This window comes from the organism of the source record quoted next, unplaced genomic scaffold (genome assembly GCF_019419815.1).
Source record: "Pyrus x bretschneideri cultivar Hongxiangsu unplaced genomic scaffold, Pyrus_bretschneideri_v1 Contig46, whole genome shotgun sequence".
Lineage (NCBI taxonomy): Eukaryota > Viridiplantae > Streptophyta > Magnoliopsida > Rosales > Rosaceae > Pyrus > Pyrus x bretschneideri.
In genome coordinates this window covers 2,143,253-2,166,064 of record NW_025999783.1, presented here as the reverse complement: position 1 = coordinate 2,166,064, position 22,812 = coordinate 2,143,253, and the positions used below count along the sequence as shown (strand labels likewise).

General features: G+C 38.2%; 1 protein-coding gene across 1 annotated transcript; it reads right to left on the bottom strand.

Annotated features, from left to right (window-relative positions):
* Nucleotides 1-1,579: 1,579 nt before the first annotated feature.
* On the bottom strand, nt 1,580-21,204 carry LOC103940722 (tRNA-specific adenosine deaminase TAD2). The gene is made up of 9 exons (XM_018645867.2): nt 21,106-21,204; nt 20,732-20,797; nt 4,900-4,937; nt 4,426-4,492; nt 3,376-3,535; nt 3,177-3,273; nt 2,369-2,472; nt 2,055-2,140; nt 1,580-1,902 (listed from the first exon to the last, which is right to left on the bottom strand). The coding sequence occupies exons 2-8, from the start codon at nt 20,795-20,797 to the stop codon at nt 2,097-2,099; spliced, it is 576 nt and encodes a 191-aa protein (XP_018501383.2). The 5' UTR covers nt 21,106-21,204; the 3' UTR covers nt 1,580-1,902; nt 2,055-2,096.
* Between the last annotated feature and the right edge of the window lie 1,608 nt (nt 21,205-22,812).

Below are 22,812 nucleotides of genomic sequence, written 5' to 3'. Positions count from 1 at the left end.
TATTTTTGTTGTTCCTCAATAAGTATATTGAATAATAAACACGCACCGTTTTTCTCCTCTTAGTGTTCATTATAGTCGATTTCATAAACAAAAACTGATATATTTATTTAGCTTCTCTACATATTTTGTTCAAGATTAAAAACCAAAAACGACATAAATATACATTTGCAGATGTTCGATAGCCCAATAAATCATCCTATGACTAGAAAATTACTTTAGGACTTTAGAACTGTAGGGCACGTGTCTCAAATTGTATCTTTCTTACTTTTGAGTTTTAACGATAAAGACAAAATAAATGATAAAATGAATAGTATCATGATTGACTTTTTAGTGCAAAAATATGATTTTTCGTTAAAGTGAACAATACAGTGAGCTTTTCGTTAAAACTCCTTATATCTTAAGGTAATCCTTGGACTCACCCTAATAGCGCTAATCTTCTATTAGGTCATTTGTTTGACCGGCAAATGTTCTCCCTTGCCCTCGTAGTTGTAAGTTGAAATTAGATTTCCAAGAATAATCACTCATGTGTTGGTACGCCAATTACTTTTCGAACGTGCTTCAACAATCTTGCACTTGCACAAAAGGTAACTGACACTCATGACATACACTTATGAATCTCATTTCAGCTATATGCATTAGGCAATCGTTACAAATTGGGTTTGACTACACTTACGCATGTGTCAATACCATATGAATTATGTAGTTAGGAATTTCTCCATGAAATGTACAAGTTATGTGGCTTAATCTATCAGCCCATTAAGTCTGCGATTAAAGGAGTTCGATACTCTCATTAGTTTAGGACTTCAAATTGAACTACGAATTATGGACTCTCCAAACAGCCTTACTTAAAACATCGCCCTCATTTGATGTTTAGGATTGGCTTGGCTTGGACAGGTCATTAAATTGCAAAGAATGTTGAATGAAAATATGGATGCTAACTTGCATATTTTATCCAGGTAAAGGTAAAAGAAGGAGAAATCATGAAGAAAACTTGTCCCTCTTAATCCCCAAAAAAATAGTAGGATTGAGTGGGACAAGTTGGTTTTGTGACTTCCCCATCTCCTACTGCCATTTCGACAAAATACGCAAGTTAACATACATATCTTGTATTCGACATTCATTAAATCTAGTGAACCGTCCAAGTCAAACCTACCCTAAACATCAAACGAGCTTCTTAAGTTGCATTATCATCATGACATTCGTTTCGAAACAACCCTTGTGAATTCAATAGCTTGATACAAACAATTTGCATCAACCAAGAACCGAGCTCCTACTCCAACACTCTTATTATATCACATTAACTAATTATAACCACATTATTTGTGAATGGTGAATTAATTCATTTTATTTAATCCAAACGAATTAATTTAATTTATTCATTGAAAACAATTCTGAAGAATTGAAGCCTAAACAATATTTTCGAAGGAAACATTTGACAATGTCTTAATTCATGTTATGTCTGATTCTTGATAAATTTCTGAAACATGAAATAGAAAAAAAAGAGTTGGCTTCTTACCGCAAAGTTACATAGAAAGAAGATATTACTTATTTGAACGTCTGAATATAAAATCTAACGTGATTGTCAGACAACCTAACATGTCATATTTCTGAAGAACAATCGTTCTTCTGGAAAGCCTACAACCATAAGTTAGAATAACATGGAAGGAAAAACACAAACCACAATAGCCAATTCTCAAATTCTACAGTTCTACTAAGCTTATTCCAAAATTTTATAAATTATATAATTGTAGTGATAGTAGAAAATATCGAAGAGATCCATATTTCATGTAGTTTTCCCAAAGTTTTCATCCGTTTCCCTTTCCGAAGTCCGCAAAATCCAATTGTGGGCTGTTGCAAACCTTAGGAAGGTCTTGCTTTGGTCTTGCACTTGATTTTTAACCTCTGAAATCAAATTAACGATTGTTACATTAAACAGTGAAAAAAAGAGGACAAAAAAGGGTACAAACAGAACGTTAACATAACAGAAACTGCAAAGCGAGCAAGAAAACAATCAAATTAAAAGAGAAAATGAACTCGAAAAGACTCGACGGTACCATTTAATAAATGAGGTGAGAAACTACTGAATCTCTACGTACTCATTGCGTTGCTTGTTGAGCAAGAGGCCTATGAGGCTTTGGAGCTGAAAGAAACCAAACAATACAGTAAATTAAAGACATGAAGAAAAATCTCAAATACTTTAACCAAATGATGAAATATTCTAAGTAACGAACATGAACAAAGACAGTGAATCTGACAAAAAATTGTGCTACGTGCTGAAATCCTCCAATGAGCAGGAGTTGACAAACTATAAAATGTAAAAGTAACGATTAGCTTCCAGAAAAATATAAATTAAACATGAACTAGATACCATTAGGGTTTCCCTGCTCATAAAAACTGCGAAAAAGTGAGATTGCTTCTGTTGCCATTATCCCTCCAGTGCATTTGAATCCTTTCCCCTCTGGAGCTCCACCACTATACAACAAACAGAAAGTGAGACTGAGAGACAATAATGTTGGCTAGAAAATCGGAGAATTCCACAGAGTCTTCAGCATTAGCTACAGCTAAGGAATCACCAAAAAACACTTCCAGCTTACCTCTTACAGCCAAGTCAATAAATAGGCAACATGGTTTCTGTATGTTAGGATTGTTTGTACTGTCTAACTAGTTTTCTTTTTGGCTGAATGTATTGATTAACTTATTAAGAACCCACTAAACCTGTGCGAAACAATCAACGTTAAGACCAATTTTAAGGCTTGAGCCCTCGGATAACATCCAGAAATCAAGGATTCAAGATATACACATGCCTGAACTCTTCTCATCAGCACATTCCTTCAATAAGAATCAGCACAATCACAATGACGAAAAGATTTGATCAGATGTCCTCAACACCCCATCTTTAGTGAGAGATTTCATGTTTTGTGATATTAAATTGTTGATGGCAATTATGTGCATATATCTATGAATTTTGTGGTGTGTCTGTCATTCACAGCGGGTTACCATACATAGATACTTATGTGGTTCCCTGGCTTTATGTTATTCAGAAACTGTCTCCCGGAAAGGTACACCAAAACAAGCAAACAATTTGTTAAAGATCACCCAGAGAAAAAGCAATGATTACAGAAGACACTACAGGAAGTCAATCAAATCTTGATTGTGATGTGGGTTCAGAAATGAACCTCGTTTGTGGCTCAGAGCTACTTGAGTGCAACGACAATATTGATCCACACCCACCAAATTTGTCATTGGCACAACCATAAAATACTTCCCTTATTCCTAAACATAGGAGGAAGAGTCACCTATACATTAATCCAAGTGACAAAACGAAGATAAAAAAGTGTCAACATTTATTTGCAGATTATAAGAAAAGGAGCATACCAATAAATGATAAAGCCGCCGCACACATTATGCATGGCTCACATGTAACATAGAGTCTACATTTTGAAAACTTTTCGGCAACTTGTGACTTTGAAAGCCTCCGTTCTCTCCACTGCTCAAGAAGAGTATCAATGGCTTCCATCTCTGCATGCCTTGTAGCCTGCATTTTTATGGCAAGCATGTTAGATTAGAAACTCATAAGTTCCAAGTTCAAAAGGCTTACATAGGAAACAGAGTTCTCATGAACATTAAAGAAAGCAAGCAAGTGCCAAACAGATATATCGCTATAATTGTAAGAAAGACTCCAAAGAATGCAATATACAGTCAGTATATTTTGAAACATTTGATCCAAGAATTTAATCATAGAACTGTACTTTTGAGTCAAAGTAGAAGGCAGGAAAAATATAAGAACAGTAAAGTACCAAGATCGAACTGAACACCCACCCACCCTCATTGAAATCGGTAAGGCATTAAAGATGCAAGCATATGTACACAAACAATGAACAATCCTCAAGATATTTGAGTTAATGCACTAACTGGGTCCCACTCTTTCCTTGTGGTTCCAAGGAAAACTGTCTTTAAGGGTACGTTTGGGTGAGCAACTTTCAAATTCAAGGGATTTAGACATAGTGATGAAGAAATGAATCACAAAAAGTTAAATGGGAGGATTACAATGCACCACTTGAGCATTACAAAAGGAAAAGGCATGCGAGAGGGATTTGCAAATGACTACTTGAAAGGAGTCATTTTACAAATTCTTCTTATGTGCCTTTGTTACGCACATGTGGTGCATTTTCTAGTTCCACCTATCTAACTTTTTGTGATCCATTTCTTCTTTATTTTGCCTATATGCCTTGGAATTTTGAAGTCCCTCCCCCAAACAAAACTTAAGAGAATAAGCAATTGAAATGTGAAAATTATTTTTATGGGCAAACCAGAGACATGACAAGGTATTGGGATTTTCACTAAATGAAAAGAAGGCTCAGAAACAAATATCCAGATAAACCGAAACAATTATTTCTTCAACATCAGAACCAATGGTAAACTTACATTTCGTGTCTCATTAGTTCGATTTCTTCCCGAGGCTATGACCTTCCCATCTTCAACAATCACGCAGCTATTCAATCAAATTTATAGATTAGAAAAGTGCATTAATACAAGGTAGACCCTTGATTTTTAACACAAGAAGCAATTGAGCGCATGTCACATCAAACTTCAAGAAGGTGATCAGAAGAATAAAAAGATAAGATGGGTATATACTATAAATTTTTTAATTCGGCTTGGGAAGCTGAATGAAGTGAAAAGTTGTGTTACCCCTACATTCTTGCCCTAAATGAGCAACAGGGCTGCTTTCAAAATTCAGAAGAGAATAATTTTCAAGCTACGCGTATATAACAAGGTAAACTAACCTATTTCTAGCAGTTATGTGATCAAATCGCCAAAACGGGTGAGTATAAAGCTCAGGAGTATAAAGACTCGTACAAGTGTGGCAAACACAGTTTATGCAATTAACCGAAATCTTACCCAACAGGAACTTCAAGGCTGTCCAAAGCTTCATTTGCCTGCAAAACGAAAGCAGGACCAAATATGGAAGTTATATACAGTAAAGCATAGCAAATTTAATCACCCAAAAATAACTATTAAAAAAAATAGAGTGGCATGCACAGCATTGAATTCACATGATGCATAAAGTTTCCATCATCTGATGGCCTGAAACACAAATTTCTGTTAGATGATTGGAACCAGAACAGCCCTAGAATGCCACTGCGCTCGGTTTTGCCCCAAATCTTCCACTAGCTCCGAATACTCCATGTCTTTCTTAAAATCTTTGTGCAAGTCCCTAGGTCTTTCTCTACCCTTTTTCCTCTGTCTCATAATCGCATTTTCTAACCGGAGCATCTATAAGTCTTCGTTTCACATGTCCAAACCACCTTAACCGATTTTTCACTCATCTTATCTTCAATTACAGTACTTCTACTTTACCTTAGATATCCTCTTTCTTAATCCTGCCCTTTCTCGCGTGCCCACACATCCAACAAAGCATTCTCATCTCTACTACATTCAGTTTTTGCACGTGTTTGATACTTGACCGCCCAACATTCTATGCCATAAAGCATTGATGGCCTTATTGCCGACCTATAAAAATTTCCCTTGAGATTTTGTGGCATACGACAGTCGCACAACACACCCGATGCATTATTCCATTTCGTCCATCCAACTTGTATTCAATGATTGAGATCTCCATCCAATTCTCCGTTCTTTTGCAATATAGATCTAAGATGGCAAAAGCGTTCACTCTTTGGTATTTGTTGATCACCAATCTTCACCCCTATCTTACTTGGACCTCTATTCCCACTGAACTTGCACTACATATACTGCCTTTGACCTACTTAGGCAAAGACTTTTAAATTCCAACACTTCCAGCTAAAGGTTAAGCTTCGTATTTACTATGTCATGCGTTTCATCTATTAGTATTATAACATCTACGAAAAGCATACGCCAAGGGATATCATCTTGAATATATCTAATTAACTCGTTCATTACCAATGCAAAAAGGTAAGGACTTAAAGTTGAGCCATGATGTAACCCTATGGTTATGGGAAAAACTTTCGGTTTATCCTTTGTGAGTTCCTATTACAGTCCTTGCTCCATCATACATATCCTTTATTGCTTGGATATATGCTATTCGTTCTCCTTTCTTCTCTAGAATCTGTTGAAAAAACCCCTTTCACTGGACCTTGTTCTTTGATGTAACCAACGGCAATAGACTAAACTGGCAAATATAGAAAACTTAGAAACACACAAGAATTATACTGGTTCGGCAGAACTTATGCCTACGTCCAGTTGTGATTTCCCTAGGTAGAGAAATCACCTCTTCTTTGATTAATAATAGAGATTACAGAACTTATGCAAACCCTAGAACTAATCTCAAACCTCTCTGCTGTTTGGCTGTTTTCTCTCTCTGCTGAAAATCAGCCTTGCCGCACCCTATTTATAGATATAGGGTTGGCTTACATGTCCTTTACAGATTATAATTCCTATTCTAAGTGGAATAGGAATTTAGACTTCCTTTCCAATTCCAAATAGACTTCTAAGAATTCTAATCTACATTGAATAAGGAAACTAAAATTCTTTCCTAACCCTTTTAGGAGAAGAATTGGTGCACCCTTTCCCTAAAACAATCCTAAACAGAAAAGGACACAATATTGACGAGCCAAAAACTAACAATCTCCACCTTCGTGAGTCAAACCAAGTCTTGATCGTTTGCACCCCAGAGTATCTTTGAACCTTCTTGAAGTAGCTCTGGAAAAACTTCAAGAGTCTTCACCTTGGCAACCTCCTTCTTGCCTCATTGCACCTCAGGTGAGGAGGTGCTCCACTTTAATCAATCAACGAGATTGATCAAGTTCAAACAATGCTTGAACTTCTTGGCCGGCACTATCTTTGTAAGGAAATCTGCGGCATTGTCATCCGTATGAACCTTTTCAATCCAAATTTCCTTAGACTCCACCCAATCTCTGATTCTGTGATATCTTGCTTCAATGTGCTTTGATCTTCCAGAAAAAACCTGATTCTTTGCCAAGTGAATGGCACTTTGACTATCACACTTAAGCTTCACACAATCTTGAGTGATTCCCATTTGACTTACCAAGCCACTAAGCCAAATTGCTTCCTTTCCAGCTTCGGCCAATGCAATATACTCTGCCTCTGTGGTCGATAAAGCTGTAATTGGTTGCAGTAGTGCCTTCCAACTGATTGGTCCTCCTGCGCATGTAAACACATAACCAGAAGTTGATCTTCTCTTGTCCAAGTCCCCTGCATAATCGGCATCCACATATCCTAACACCCCTGCATTTTCCTTTTGCTTCTCAAACATAATCCTTTGTCGCCAAGAACCCTTCAAATAACGCAAAATCCACTTGACTACATCCCAATGTTGCTTTCCTGGATTTGCCATGTATCTGGAAACGACACTGATTGCTTGAGCTATGTCAGGACGTGTGCATACCATTGCATACATGAGGCAGCCCACGGCATTAGCATAAGGCACCTTCTTCATTTCTTGTTGCTCTTCCTCGGACGTAGGACACTGTTGTCCACTTAACCTGAAGTGAGCTGCCAAAGGAGTCGAAACTTCCTTTGCTTCTTGCATGTTGAACTTCTCAAGGACCTTCTGAATATACTTGGCTTGTGATATCCAAATCCTTCCAGCGGTCCTATCTCTCTGAATTTCCATGCCAAGGATCTTCTGTGCGGCACCTAGATCCTTCATGTCGAACTCCTCGCTCAACATCCTTTTCAAGTCTTGAATTCTAGACTTGTCTTGACAAGCAATTAACATGTCATCCACATATAGCAATAGCAATATGATCATCCCATCTTGGAACACATGATAGTACACACAACAGTCATACAAACACCTTCTAAAATTAATTTTCAGCATGAATGAATCAAACCTCTTGTACCACTGTCTTGGAGACTGTTTCAGGCCATACAGGGACTTCCTTAGCTGACATACTAGGTTTTCTTTCCCATATTCAACAAACCCTTCTGGTTGAGCCATGAATATCGTCTCCTCTAAATCCCCATGAAGAAACGCTGTCTTCACATCCATCTGCTCAATCTCCATGTCATGCTGAGCTGCCATTGCTAAAAGCAATCGGATAGAAGTATGCTTGACTACAGGTGAAAAGATCTCATCATAATCCACCCCTTCCTTTTGTGAGTACCCCTTAGCCACGAGCCTTGCTTTGAATCTCACGGCATCTTGTTCATGTAGTCCTTCCTTTTTCCTAAATACCCACTTGCATCCAACTAGCTTTCTGTCTTTGGGTTTAGGAACCAACTCCCAAACAGAGTTCTTGTAAAGAGACTCCATTTCCTCTGTCATAGCACTTATCCAACTATCTCGCTCATCACTTGCTATAGCTTCTCGATAAGTAGTCGGATCTCCTTGACTAATGTTAAGAGCATAATTAACTTCGTTTTGGTCGAACCCAAACCTGTCAAGTTTCTTCTTGTTCCGCTTAGGTTTGTCCAGTGCTATGCATCTTTGGAATGCAGGTGGATTGTTGGGTGGAGTTTGACTCCTTTGGGATATCTGGCGGATTGGAGTACCTTCAATCTGTCCTGTTTCTTGCTCCACCTGATTCCTAACTGGTGAATGATGCTGATGCTCTTCTTCTTCCTCAAAACCATCAGATTCGGCCTCTTGCTCAATTTGCTCCACCTTAGCTTCTTCTTCATCTGAACTGATTAACGGAATCTTTGTTGCTTCAATTCCAGCATCATCCTTCTTTTCCCTACTGCTCTCGACTTTATTCAGAGGCATGGTTGTCTCATCAAAGACAACATCTCGACTGACAACCTTTTTCCTGTTGTTGAAATCCCAAAGCTTGAAACCCTTCACTCCTTTCTCAAAACCTAGGAATATGCAATGTATAGACTTCGGTTTGAGCTTGGACCTTTCATCACTTGGAATATGTGCATAAGCACTACAGCCGAACACCTTGAGCTTGGAATAATCCACCGGCTTCTCAGACCATACCTCTTCTGCACTCTTAAAACCGAGACTGTAGATGGTGATCTGTTAATCAAATAACTTGCATGATTAACAGCCTCTGCCCAAAAACTATCAGGCAATCCTGCATGAAATCGCATGCTCCTTTCTCTCTCCATGAGAGTTCGATTCATCCTCTCAGCAGCTCCATTTTGTTGGGGATTCTTCTTTACTGTGAAGTGCCTTATGATGCCTTCCTGCTTGCAGTAATCGGTGAACTCAATACTTGTATATTCACCTCCATTGTCACTTCTCAGATACTTGATCTTTCTTCCAGTTTGATTCTCGGTTTCTGTTTTCCATTCCTTGAACTTTGCAAAAACCTCGGATTTCTGCTTCATGAAATAAATCCAAACCTTCCTAGAAAAATCATCCATGAAAGTGACAAAATACCTGGCTCCACCATTTGATTTAGTTGGAGCAGGACCCCAAACATCTGAGTGAATATAGCTGAGTTGCTCCTTACTTCGGCTATCTGCACTGCTACTTGCGAATGATACCTTTCTTTGCTTCCCAAGAACACAGTATTCACAAAAGTCCAGTTTGCAAGTTGACACGCCTTCCAACAGGCCTTGCTTGTGTAATTCTTGCAATCCCTTCTGGCTTATGTGCCCGAGCCTATGATGCCATAGTTCAGTCTTGTCTTCTATACTTTGATTTACAGAAACAGCTGCTCCCCCGACTATAGTGGTCCCAATTAACTTATACAACTTATTGGGTTGTAGGTCACCCTGCATTACCACTAGCGATCCTTTAGTTACCCTGAGTCTTCCTTTTTTAGACTTGTACCCATAACCGGCCTCATCTAAAGTACCCAAGGAAATCAAATTCTTTCTTAGTCTAGGGACATACCTGACGTTCCCTAACACTCGTATCATCCCATCGAACATTCTGATTCGAACAGTGCCGATTCCTCTTACAGGACATGAAGAATCATCCCCCATTAAGACTTCCCCGCTGCTGACTTCTTTGAAAGTATCGAACCATTCTTTTACTGCACACATATGAAACGTGCATCCAGTATCCAAAATCCAATTGAAAGCCTTGGAGCCCGATGTTACCGAAAGAAGTTCCCCGTCACTCTCATGTTCGGTGACTGCACTAGCGGAACCTGAGCTTCCTTCCATCTTGGCTTTCTTTTCTTTCCAAATCTTGCAGTTCCTCTTCCAATGATCGGCTGAACCACATTCGAAGCAACCTTCCTTCTTTTCCTTTTTCTTCTTGGATTTTGACCTACCTCTGTTGCCAGTTTTCTCTTCTCTTGTCTTTTCCCGCCCCCTCTCCTTGCCTTTGGCATAAAGGCCTTGAGAGCTTTCAGTTATATCATCTAGTTTAGCATATGACTGAAGAGCTTGAATTACGTCTTCAAGCTTCAAGGACTCTTTTCCAAACATTAGAGTTGTTCGAAAGTGCTTGAAAGACGAAGGTAGAGACCTTAGCAGGATGATAGCCATATCATCATCTTTGTAAGTTTCTTCGACTTTCTGAAGAATAGCTATGCAATTCTGGAACCTGCATACGTGATCTTCAATATCACCTCCTTCTTCTAGTCGAAGCCCGAATAGTTCATCCTTTAGAAAAAGTTTATTGGACACGGTTTTTCCCATATAAACATTCTCCAATTTTTCCCATGCTTCTTGGGCAGACATCTTTTCGGTGATGTGTGACCGAACTGATCTTGTGAGATGGATCTCGATGGAACTCTTGGCCTTCTTGAGAACCTTATTCCATGCTGCTTCTGTCATGCTTTCCGGCTTCTTACCATCAAGTGCATCATCCAAATCCTGCTGTATCAGTACGTTCTTCATCATCCTTTGCCAGTCCGTGAAGTCATCCTTGCCGTCAAAGGGTTTTAACGCAGGTCCTTGATCCGCATTCATCTTCCCTTTTAACATCGTAGAGCACCTTGATCCTAGCTCTTGATACCAATTGTTGAAAAAACCCCTTTCACTGGACCTTGTTCTTTGATGTAACCAACGGCAATAGACTAAACTAGCAAATATAGAAAACTTAGAAACACACAAGAATTATACTGGTTCGGCAGAACTTATGCCTACGTCCAGTTGTGATTTCCCTAGGTAGAGAAATCACCTCTTCTTTGATTAATAATAGAGATTACAGAACTTATGCAAACCCTAGAACTAATCTCAAACCTCTCTGCTGTTTGGCTGTTTTCTCTCTCTGCTGAAAATCAGCCTTGCCGCACCCTATTTATAGATATAGGGTTGGCTTACATGTCCTTTACAGATTATAATTCCTATTCTAAGTGGAATAGGAATTTAGACTTCCTTTCCAATTCCAAATAGACTTCTAAGAATTCTAATCTACATTGAATAAGGAAACTAAAATTCTTTCCTAGCCCTTTTAGGAGAAGAATTGGTGCACCCTTTCCCTAAAACAATCCTAAACAGAAAAGGACACAATATTGACGAGCCAAAAACTAACAGAATCCTCCAAAAAATTTCCCTTGGGACCTCTCATACGCTTTTTCCAAATCTATAATGACCATGTGCAAATCCTTTTGCATATTTCTATATCATTCCCTCGATCTGTTAGAATGTCAACGCCCCTCTAGATCTTGCTCTTTGACGTTTCCGACACTAGACTAAACGTAGCAAAATCAGAGAATAACTAGAAACACAAGAATTATACTGGTTCGGCATAACTTTTGCCTACGTCTAGTTGTGATTTCTATGAGTAGAGAAACCACAACTTTTTTGTATTAATAATAGAATATACAGACTTTTGCAAACCATATAACTAATCTCTCTCTTCTCTCGGTTGTCTCTCTGTTTTCTCTCACTAGCTTTCAGCCTTTTCCACACCTCCATTTATAAGTATAGGGTGTAGTTTACATCATATTTTCTGATTAGGTTTCCTATTCTGTATGGGATAGGAAAGTACACTTTCTTTTCTATTCTAACTTGGCTTCTAAGATTCCTAGTCCAAGAAAACTTAATTCTTTCATAATCCTTGGAGGACAAGAATCTATGCACCTTTAGCTTTCCTACTACAAGCCTAAACAAAATACAACTTTAACAAAAGACAAACCAAATCCTAACAATCTCCACCTTGGTGAGTCAAACCAAGTCATCACAGTTGCACCCCAGAGTATCTTTAAACCTTCTTGAAGCAGTTCTAGCCAACTTTCAATATCTTCACCTTGGCAAACTTCTTCTCGCCTCATTGCAACTCAAGTGAGGAGGTTGAACCTTAATCAATCAACGAGTTTGATCAAGTTCAAGCAATGCTTGAATATCTTGGCCGACACTATCTTTGTAAGGTAGTCTGCATAACTGTCAACCATGTGAACCTTTTCAACCCAAATCTCCTTGGACTCCATCCAATCCCGGATTTTGTGATACCTTAGTCCAATGTGCTTTGATCTTCCATGGAAAACCTGATTCTTTGTCAAGTGAATGACACTTTGACTGTCACATTTCAGCTTTACGTACTCCTGAGTGATTCTCATTTGGCTTACCAAGCCACTACACCTAATTGCTTCGTTTTGGCTAGAGCAATGAACTTTGCTTTTGTGGTCGACAAAGCTGTAACTGGTTGTAGTAGTGCCCTACAACTGATTGGTTTTCCTGTGCATGTAAAGACATAATTTGAAGTTGACCTTATCTTGTCAAAGTCCCCTGCATAGTCAACATCAACATATCCTAACACCCCTGCATTTTCCTTTTACTTCTCAACATAATCCCTTGTCGCCTTCAAGTAACAGAATCCACTTGACTGCATCCCAAGTTGCTTTCCTGGATTTGCCATGTACTTGGAAACGACTTCGATTGACTGAGCTAGGTTGGGATGCTAGCTATGTGCATACGATTGCATACATTAGGCAGCCCACGGCATTAGCATAGGGCACCTTCTATAGAAGTAGAAAACTTCCTCTGTAAGTTTTCAATTGTATTGACTGAATAATCAATTACACATGTGTGGATATATATATATGTGTGTGTATATATATGTGTGTGTGTATATATATATATAGCAATTTGACTATTTACATGAATACCCTTTAACTGCCTTAACTAATCACTTAACTACCTTAACTAATCATAGCTATTAACAAACTAATTACATTAAGTTTTAACAAAGTTTGTTAATAGTTGTGATTAGTTAAGGTAGGTAAGTGATTAGTTAAGGCAGTTAAAGGGTATTCATGTAAATAGCCAAAAGGCTATATATATCCACACATGTGTAATTGATTATTCAGTCAATACAATTGAAAACTTACAAAGGAAGTTTTCTGTTTCTATATAGTATCTCGCCTTTCTGCTTCACAGCTTCGATCCAACCTTCCACTCGTCAAATCGATCGATTCTTGCCTTCTCTCTAATTCTTCAATTCTTCGTTTTCAATCTTTCTTGCATCATGTTTTTTGCAAGTTATGGCTACTCAATTTGATTCGCCACCACCTGGATCATCTTCTCCGATCGTATCTCTTTCGGTTCAAAACCCTAATTCTTCTTCCAATCCGAGTCCTCTAAACTCATACACATCTCTTACGATTCATAACATTGACAGTATGGTGCCGATTAAACTGAAAAATCCAACTATCTACCATGGCGTGCGTTGTTTACCCCAATTTTCAGGTGCTACAAGCTTCTTGGCATCATTGATGGAACTGAAGTCTGTCCACTGCCATTCTTGCCTGATTGATCGCCGAACCCTGCCTTTCAGGACTGAAGAAAAAGATCAAAATCTTTTGATCTAGTTAAATTCTACTCTTTAAAGAAATCATTCCGTTCACTGTTGGGGTTTCGTCCTCTCACGAGCTCTGGGTGAAGCTCAAACACCGTTTTGGAGGAATTTCAGACGCTCACATTCATCAGTTGCAATCACGACTTCAATCAATTCAGAAATGATCTCTTTCAATCTCTGAGTATCTTCAACAAATCAAGGAAATTGCAGATTCCTTGCAAGCCGCTAGTGCCTCAATGTCCGATTGTGACCTAATTGCTGCCACACCATGGATTACCTGATGAGTTTGAGTCATTCACTGACTCCATTATGCTGTGCTTGGCTTCTACATCTCTTGATGAACTCCATGGTCTCTTACTCACTAAGGAACTCTCTATAGCTCGAAGAAAGAATGTCAACTCATCCTTGGCAACTGAACCATTTCAGGCTTTCTCGGTGCAATCTGAGCCCCCTCTACTTCCTACTCCACTTGTCTTTGCTGCTCAAAATCAACCTCTTTACTCTGCATCTCGGTACAACTCAAATCGTGGCAAGTCAACTGGGGGTAATTCCTTCTCCAGTTGAGGCAATCGCAATTTTCATAATCGTGGTACCTTCACCAACAATCGTGGCAGTCAAAACTATCAAAGCTCTCGCACCAATCAAGGTTCTTTCAACTTCAAAGTTCTTTGCCAGATTTATGGTTCCACTAGTCATGAGGCAATTGACTGTTTTGATCGCATGAATCCGGACATCTGTGCACATCACTCTACCAAACCATCTCAATCCTAGTTGATTGATTCAGGCACCACTTCTCACATCACAAATGATGGTGCTAATATTTCTTCCCCTACTCCCTACACTGGAGAGGATAAAGTGTATTGGAGATGGTAATGGCCTCTCTATTCATCATGTTGGTTCATCTCTGCACGCTCCTCATACTTCATTTAAACTGAGAAATGTTTTACATGTTCTTCTCATGAAACATAATCTCGTCTGCTTATCAATTTCTAAATGATAATGAATATCATGACTGTTCATTGACACTTGACCCCTATGGATCCACTCTCAAGGATCGCATTTCAAGGAAGATGCTTTTGCAGGGACCGGTTAGGGATGGATTCTACCCTCTTCAAAGTTCCAGCAGCGTTCATACTTCTCCACCTTCAACTTTTCTCAGTATCAAAGCTCCTGTCAAAGTATGGCACAAGTGTTTGGGTCATCCTTCCTCTTCCATTTTCAGAAAGGTAATATCAACTAATAACCTTGCACTGGAAGGCAAGTCTACTGTGGATTTCTTCTGTTCAGACTGTGCACTTGCTAAGAATCACAAGCTTCCATTTGGAGTGTCTTCTTCATCAACAACTCAGAGTCTTTAACTTCTGCACTGTGACTTGTGGGGACCTGCCTCTATTACATCTAGTAGTGGTTTCCAGTATTACCTACTACTTGTTGATGATTTTAGTAAATATAGTTGGTTATTTCCATTGAAATCCAAGTCAAATGTTTTTTCTACATTTGCTGTCTTCAAAACCTATGTAGAAAACTTACTTGGAAATAAAATCAAAGTTCTGCATTCAAATTCAGGGGGTGAATTTACTGCTCATTCTTTTGCATCATTTCTCAGTGCACATGGTATATTACATCAATTTAGCTGTCCACACACTCCTAAGCAAAATGGTTGTGCTGAGAGAAAGCACAGGCATCTTGTTGAGACAGCTCGAACTTTGCTTGTTCCTCATGTCTTTTGGGTTGAAGCCTTCTCCATTGCCATGTACCTTATTAATAGACTTCCCATCTCTAGTTGTTCAAAGTCACCTTCAGAACTTCTATTTAATCAACATCCAAATTACTCTAAACTCAAGGTGTTTGGTTGTCAATGCTTTCCATGGCTTAAACCTTATGTTAATAGAAAATTAGATGCTAAGAGCAAAAGCAGTGTGTTTTTGGGATATAGTCTTCAACATAAAGGCTATAGATGCCTTGATCCCATCACCAACACAATCTACATATCAAGACAGGTAGTTTTCAATGAAGGCCCCTATCCATTTCAGTCTCTGCCACTCCAGAATCCAAGTTCAGATAATTCAACTCCAGTGTTTTCTTCATCACTTGATCTTCATTTTAACACATATCCTCATCATTCTCCCACTTGTGGTACATCTTCAACACAAAGTCATTCTGCACCTATTCATGCTACTCATAATTCATCTTCAACTGGAACCATATCAATGGATACTTCTGCAAGTTCAATCCCTCCTTCAGAATCTTCAATCTTGCCAACAATTCAGACAAGTCATCCCCCATTTCTGGCAATACACATCCTATGATTACAAGATCTAAGGCTGGGATCTACAAAGCTAGGGTTTATGCGGCAACAAAACATCCACTTCCAGTTGATCTTGAATTTGTTCCAAGTACTTACAAGCATCAAAGCATGCTCACTGGATAGCTGCAATGCAAGATGAATATAATGCTTTACTGTCCACAAGAACTTGGTCTCTTGTTCCATCACATCCTTCCCAAAATGTAGTTGGATGTAAATGGGTGTTTCGATTCAAGAAAAAGCCAGATGGCACTATTAATAGGTACAAAGCCCGCCTTGTGACAAAGGGCTTTCATCAATAAGGTGTTGATTTTCAAGAAACCTTCAGTCCAGTTGCTAAACCGGTCACAATTCGGATCCTTCTTACACTTGCTATTCAATATAATTGGTTTTTAAATCAATTAAGACATCAACATTGCCTTCCTTCATGGAGATTTAAAAGAGGATGTTTACATGCAACAACCTCCAGGGTTTATTGATCCTCTTTCTCCCAATTATGTTTGCAAATTAAGGAAATCTCTGTATGGTCTCAAACAAGCTCCTCAGGCTTGGTTTGATAAACTGTTTCAAGTTCTTCAACAACTTAGGTTCAAACAATCTTCATCTGATGCTTCTTTGTTTGTTCTCAATGGTCCTCAATTGGTTATTGTTCTGGTTTATGTTGATGATATCCTTGTTACTGGCCCTAACTCTCAACTCTGTCAACAATTTATTCAACAACTTAGTGCTCGATTTCCAGTGAAAGATCTTGGTCCTTTACACTATTTCTTGGGCTTAGAAGTGCACAGATCATCCAAAAGGATTTTCCTTCATCAAACCAAGTACTTGCGTGATCTTCTCAAGAAAACCAATATGGAAGGTGCAAAACCTTGCTGCACACCTCTTGGTTCCAAGAAACTGGATCACAATGGGCCACTCTTGTCAAATCCCACTAAATATCATTCTATAGTTGGTGGATTATAATATCTTACTTGGACTCGGCCGGACCTTGCATTTGTTGTTAACCAAATATGCCAATTTATGCATGCTCCAAGGGAACAACATCTTCAGGCAACCAAACAAGTTCTCAGATTCCTAAAGGTTCTATTTCGCATGGTTTATGGTTCACAAAGGGCTATGTTCATCTCTCAGCATACTCTGATGCTGATTGGACCGGCTACACCTTTGATAGGCGTTCAACTAGTGGATACTATGTGTTCCTTGGACCTAATCTCATCAGAGAGTGCCAAGAAACAAAGCATTGTTGCACGTTCATCTACAAAAGCTGAATATCGTTCCTTAGCTCACACTGCTGCAGAAATCACTTGGGTGTGCAAAACCCTTCGTGATCTTCGTTTTCCATTGCCTACACAACCTACACGAGGGTGTGACATCTTAGCAATCTCGTTAGCATCTAATCTTATCTTTCATGCTCAAACTAAGCATGTTGAGATTGACAATCACTACATTCGAGAATTGGTCCTGGCAAATCTCATTAAAGTGCAGTTTGTTTGCAGTGAAGATCAATTGGTTGACCTTCACACCAAGTCTCTGTCTAAAAGCAAATTTGCTTACCTGTGTTCCAAGCTTCCAATTGGAATCAACTCTGATTCCCCTTTTAGACGAGGTGTATTAGGGAGAATGACAAGTCATCCATTTCAATTACTGTGAAATAGTTTGTTAAAACTAAATGTAATTAGTTTGTTAATAGTTGTGATTAGTTAAGGTAGTTAAGTGATTAGTTAAGGCAATTAAAGGGTATTAATGTAAATAGCCAAAAGGCTATATATATCCACATGTGTAATTGATTATTCAGTCAATACAAATGAAAACTTACAGAGGAAGTTTTCTATTTCTATACCTTCTCCATCACTTGTTTCTCTTTCTTGAACTTATGACATTGTTGCCTCTTAATCTGTAGGACAAGAATATGTGCACCTTTAGCTTTCTTAATATAATCCTAAATAAAATAGGACTTTAACAGAAGATGAACCAAATCCTAACACGATCTCTGTAAGAGATAGATTGCCTCCATAGTTAAGCACCCTGGCATGTACCCAAATTGGTTGTTTGAGGCCTTGCCTCAGTCTATACTCGATAACTCTCTTCCAAAGCTATATTATATGACTCATTAACTTAATACTCCTATAATTCATACAAATTTGTATGTCACCTCTATTTTTGTAGATAGGTAACAAAGTGCTTTTTTACCACTCATTTAGCATCTTCGTTTTCAAAATCTTGTTGAAAAAGTTTGTGAACCATGTTATTCCCGTTTCTCCCCAGACCTTCCACATTTTGATTAGTCGGGACCTACTGCTTTTCTATGTTTCATCTTTTTTAAAGCTACAACCACTTCCTCGTTCCTAATTCGATGACATGAGTAATTTCTACACCCTTCCGAGTAACTCAACTCACCCAAAGTACTCCTTTTGTGTCCTTCATTGAAAAGAATCTCTCCATCTGTCTTTAACCGCTCTCTTCGTAGGTAAAATATTTCCTTTTTCATCCTTGATGCACCTTAGTTCAAGTCTCTTTGTCCTCCTTTTCCTTGCCCTGGCCAATTTATAGATATTCAACTTTCTTTCATTGGTATCCAAACACTTGTCCATATTGTCAAAAGCCATTAGCTTCACTTCTCTCATGGCTTTCTTTGCCTTCTTCGCTACTATATACCTCTCATAGTTTTCATCGGTTCTATCCTTGTATAAGGTTTTACAACATTCCTTCTTAACCTTAACATTTTCATGTACCTCATCTTTCCACCACCAAGATTCCTTTTAATGTGGAGCAAAACCTTGGACTCTCCTAATACCCCAAATACAGCTGGCCATGGAATCCCACATTGGCTAGCGTTCCCCTCGGTATCCTAAACGCCTTCGGCAAGTACCTTTTCTTTGAAAGTGACTTGTTTTTCTCCTTTTAGATTCCACCATCTAGTTCTTGGACACTTCAAGCCCTTATTCTTTCTTCTATCTCACAATCCCCCTTCCTCATTAAAAAGAAATCTATTTGTGTTTTTGATGACCCATTCTTATAGGCGATCACACGCTCCTCTTTTTTTAAAGAAGTATTGGCTAGAAAGAGATCGTATGCCATTGCAAAAAATGACATCCCCTCCTTGTTACTCTCCCCAAAACTATGGCCACCATGGAAACCATTGTAGTTGATTGTCTCCTTGTCCACATGTCCATTTAAATCTCCTCCTATGAGTACCTTCTCTGTCTGGGAGATTCCTTAGACCAATTTTCCAAGATCTTCCCAAAATTTCTTCTTCGTACTCCTATCCAACCCAACTTGAGGTGCATGTGTTGTGTATATCGCATTTAAAATGCAAAAAACAGAACAAACTCAGAAGTTGAAAATAAAATAACCAAGATAAATAACGCCAAGAATTAACATGGTTCGACTGTATGTGCCTACGTCCATGGGGCAGCAACATAACAATATTTCAATATATCAATGAGTAAGACGAATAATCTTGTCAAGCCTCTAGGATAAAAACTTAACAAAAAAACAGAAAGAACAAGAACTAGAAATACACTTTTTATCTCTTTTCTTTTCTCTTGCACACTTTTTCCTTACAATATTCTCTAACTCTTAAGTCATTGAGTGGTGTACAATTTATTGTTTTGCTCCAATTCAAAACTAGTGCAATAGACATAATAAATGTCTTCTTCAATAAGGATTACTAATCATAATTGGAATTTAGTTATGAATCATTCTCCAATTGAGAAACCAACTCCAAATGGGAAAAAAAATTCAATTGGGTAAACAATTTAAATTGGATTAACAACTTCAATCGGGAAAACAGCTTCAATTCGATAAACAATTTAATCTTCTACAACTATAATTCCTAATAGACTCGGGACAACTCATCATGGGTTGGAAAAATAAAATAGCATACGCACTAATCACATTGATGAGTTCTTGATTGCTATAATTCTACCCCAGACCCTCTTAACATCTACAACATCTCTTGTTCGAGTCTTATACCGTTTCTGGATTTGTTTGTGCCCAAATACCGAAACTTAAAACTTCAATCTTTGAGTTCTTTTGCCTTAGGACCAAACCACTTAGTTTCCTGGAGGCAGATAATACTATCTTTCTCCTCACCACAACTTCCACTATTTCAATAGATTTTCTCATTAAGGTTCCTATATTCCACGTTCCTAAACGCATTTTACTCTCTTGCACCCTACCCTAATGTCCTAGATTCTTTGACCTCACTCGTCCAGTAAGGTCAAAATACTTCTTTTACCTGTCTGGGGCAAAATTGATGTCATCAGATGTTTCCAAACAACTTTGAGTCGAATTGTTCAAAAATAAAGTTTCTATAACATTCTTATTCATTTGACACTATATTCGGGCACCGATAGAGATACTGCGACCTTTGCTCACTCATCATTATACCAGGGCCACACAACTCGTCACGTCCGAGTGACGACCTAACTTCAACAATTTCATTTAGGATCCGTTCTCATTGGGATTCGACATGAAAACGGAGTACTGACCATCGACTACTTAACACCTTGCCCCTCCTCATTTATCCGAGATTGAGACCGGCAGCGTAAGGTAAACAAAAACATCAGAGAATAAAAAAGGAAATGCAGAGTTTGAAGTGATGCTGTCTCAGAAATGTAGAAACACAAGTTCCTTGAAAATTGAAACCAAATCACATCCCACAGTTTATAAACCTCCCCTAGTTTAAGATGTTAATAGTAGCTATTGTAATTTAGTCGGCCGATTACTATTCAACAACCTAAGGTTTACAGCCTGCTAATGTGAAGCCGCAGCATTACCTGTTCTATAGCAAGACGCATAAATTTAAGGGTGTCGTCAGGGTACTCTTCTTCAAGAAATGCCATCTGTTGAAAGCAATTAAAAGATTACAGAAATACTGTAATTACAAAAATCGAACACAAAAATGTAAAGTCTGTCGATTTTTTTCCCCCATAACGAGGTTGGGTGCATGCTCAAACACGCCAACACCCAGAAAAATCCCCAATTACGCTAGCCCTAATTTCAACAAACAAACAAAAATTGAATCCCAAATTATGGCAATCGCAATTTCAACAAAATCTGCAACAATCAATCACAAATTCAAGGGGAAATCGTAAGAAATTAAATAAAAAATAAAATAAAATTGCGAGAGCAATTTAGGAAAGAAGAGTACCAGGTGGGATATGGAGGACTGGAGTGCGAGTGTGTTGCTTGCTGTTGATGTGGAAAAACTAATAACAGACGGAAATATTGGCTTAATTACATTCCCGCGGTATCGCGCCAAATAATTTGAGGGCGTTTCCTTCTTTCCTATTAAAACGGATCTGTCTCTCCGGATCCGTCCGGATCATTTAATCTAGGACGTTCCCTCAGATCATGCGGTCACAAAATTGATTTTTAATTTTATTTTTTACTTGTTTTACGGGGGACGACGTCGTAATGGGACAGATCTTTCCATGGTGATTTAGTCCATTAAAAATCAGCGTGGTGGAATTTTCAATTGAAATGTCGACGAGATTGAAATTAGGAGAGAGCAAAAAATTTTAAAAATTGAAAAATCCGTTCATGTTTGAGATTTTTCTCTTTTTCTTTTAAGTGAAAGGAGAAAAAAGTGACCTTAGGGATTGGAATTGGAGAGAATTTTTGTCAAAACAACAGGGAACATATGATTTTATCATAAATCAAACAACGATGTTCTAGACTAAATTTCGTTTAAACTCGGCTCTTGATCGCTTTTGGTAAATAAACAGGATTCAAACTTAAAATTGTTTTCAACATTAAAAGAGAGATATAAGACTAAGATAACTCCAGTATTCGAGAAGTGTGTACAAATAGTTAGAATGCCAATATTCAAGATCCAATTTTCCAAAACAAAGATTATAAGCATATGAAAACCAAACCCACAATATAGAGGAGAACCACGCAAGTAAATTTCAACGAAAATAGCTCCATTATGTGCTACTTGTCCCAAATCCAATACCATCAAAAACTCAACCAAACTTACATAATTAAACAAACAAGTAGTTGTTATATTTGACACAAATTAAGTCACTCACTCCAAACAATCGAAAAGGTTAAGCCAATATTTGTGCTCTTGTTGCGATTTCTCGATCAAAAGGGTGGGCAATATCTGGATTCTCACCACAACACCAACAAGACTATTTCAGCGTAACTGCTAACATTTGCGTCCCCTTGGCAACTTATATCAGTAGTCATTCTTCTGACAAAATAAATAGCAGTTTAGTTTTCTGGTTTTATTTGCAATTGAACGCGTAGCAACTACAAATATACACACACACACACACACACAAATTAAATATATATACACACATATATATACACACAAATACGATGAAGAAGTGACCTACATCGTGCAAAACTGCTTTGCGCGACGTATAGCCTACGTCGCGCAAAACCACTTTGCACGACGTAGGTCACTTCTTCGTCTCGCAAACCCTTTTTTTTTTTTTTTTGCAACAAATTTTTTAATTTAATTTTTAATAAATATTGTAATTAAATTCTAAACAATAATTAATAAACCAAGAAAAAGTATTTAATTATAAAATATATGAAAATGTATATACAATATGTCCAAATAAAAAAGAAAAAACTACAAGTCTTCTAAGTTTAATACATCATGCTATTGGGTATCGGCTGGGCAAAGTGGCTGGGAAGTCGAAGGTGGAGTAAGATCAGGTGCTGGCATCGGGATTTGGAGGGCGAAAATCTTTAAGACCCGTACAATCATACCCATCTTCTCATTTTGGGCCCTTATCTGCTTATCCTAGGCCCTCATCTGCTCACCCTGGGCCCTCATCTGCTTGCCCTGGGCTACAAGCTGACCTTTTAGGGTTGTCACTTCCTCCTTCAAGGCATTGAC

Bases quoted from the DNA above. Each gene is read 5' to 3' on its own strand.
- LOC103940722 (XM_018645867.2), bottom strand. From the start codon at position 20,797: ATGGCATTTCTTGAAGAAGAGTACCCTGACGACACCCTTAAATTTATG. The intron at 3,536-4,425 runs GTAAGTTTACCA...ATAAAAATGCAG, and splicing joins GAACTAATGAGACACGAAAT to GCTACAAGGCATGCAGAGAT. The intron at 2,473-3,176 runs GTTCATTTCTGA...TTTGTTGTATAG, and splicing joins AGCTCTGAGCCACAAACGAG to TGGTGGAGCTCCAGAGGGGA.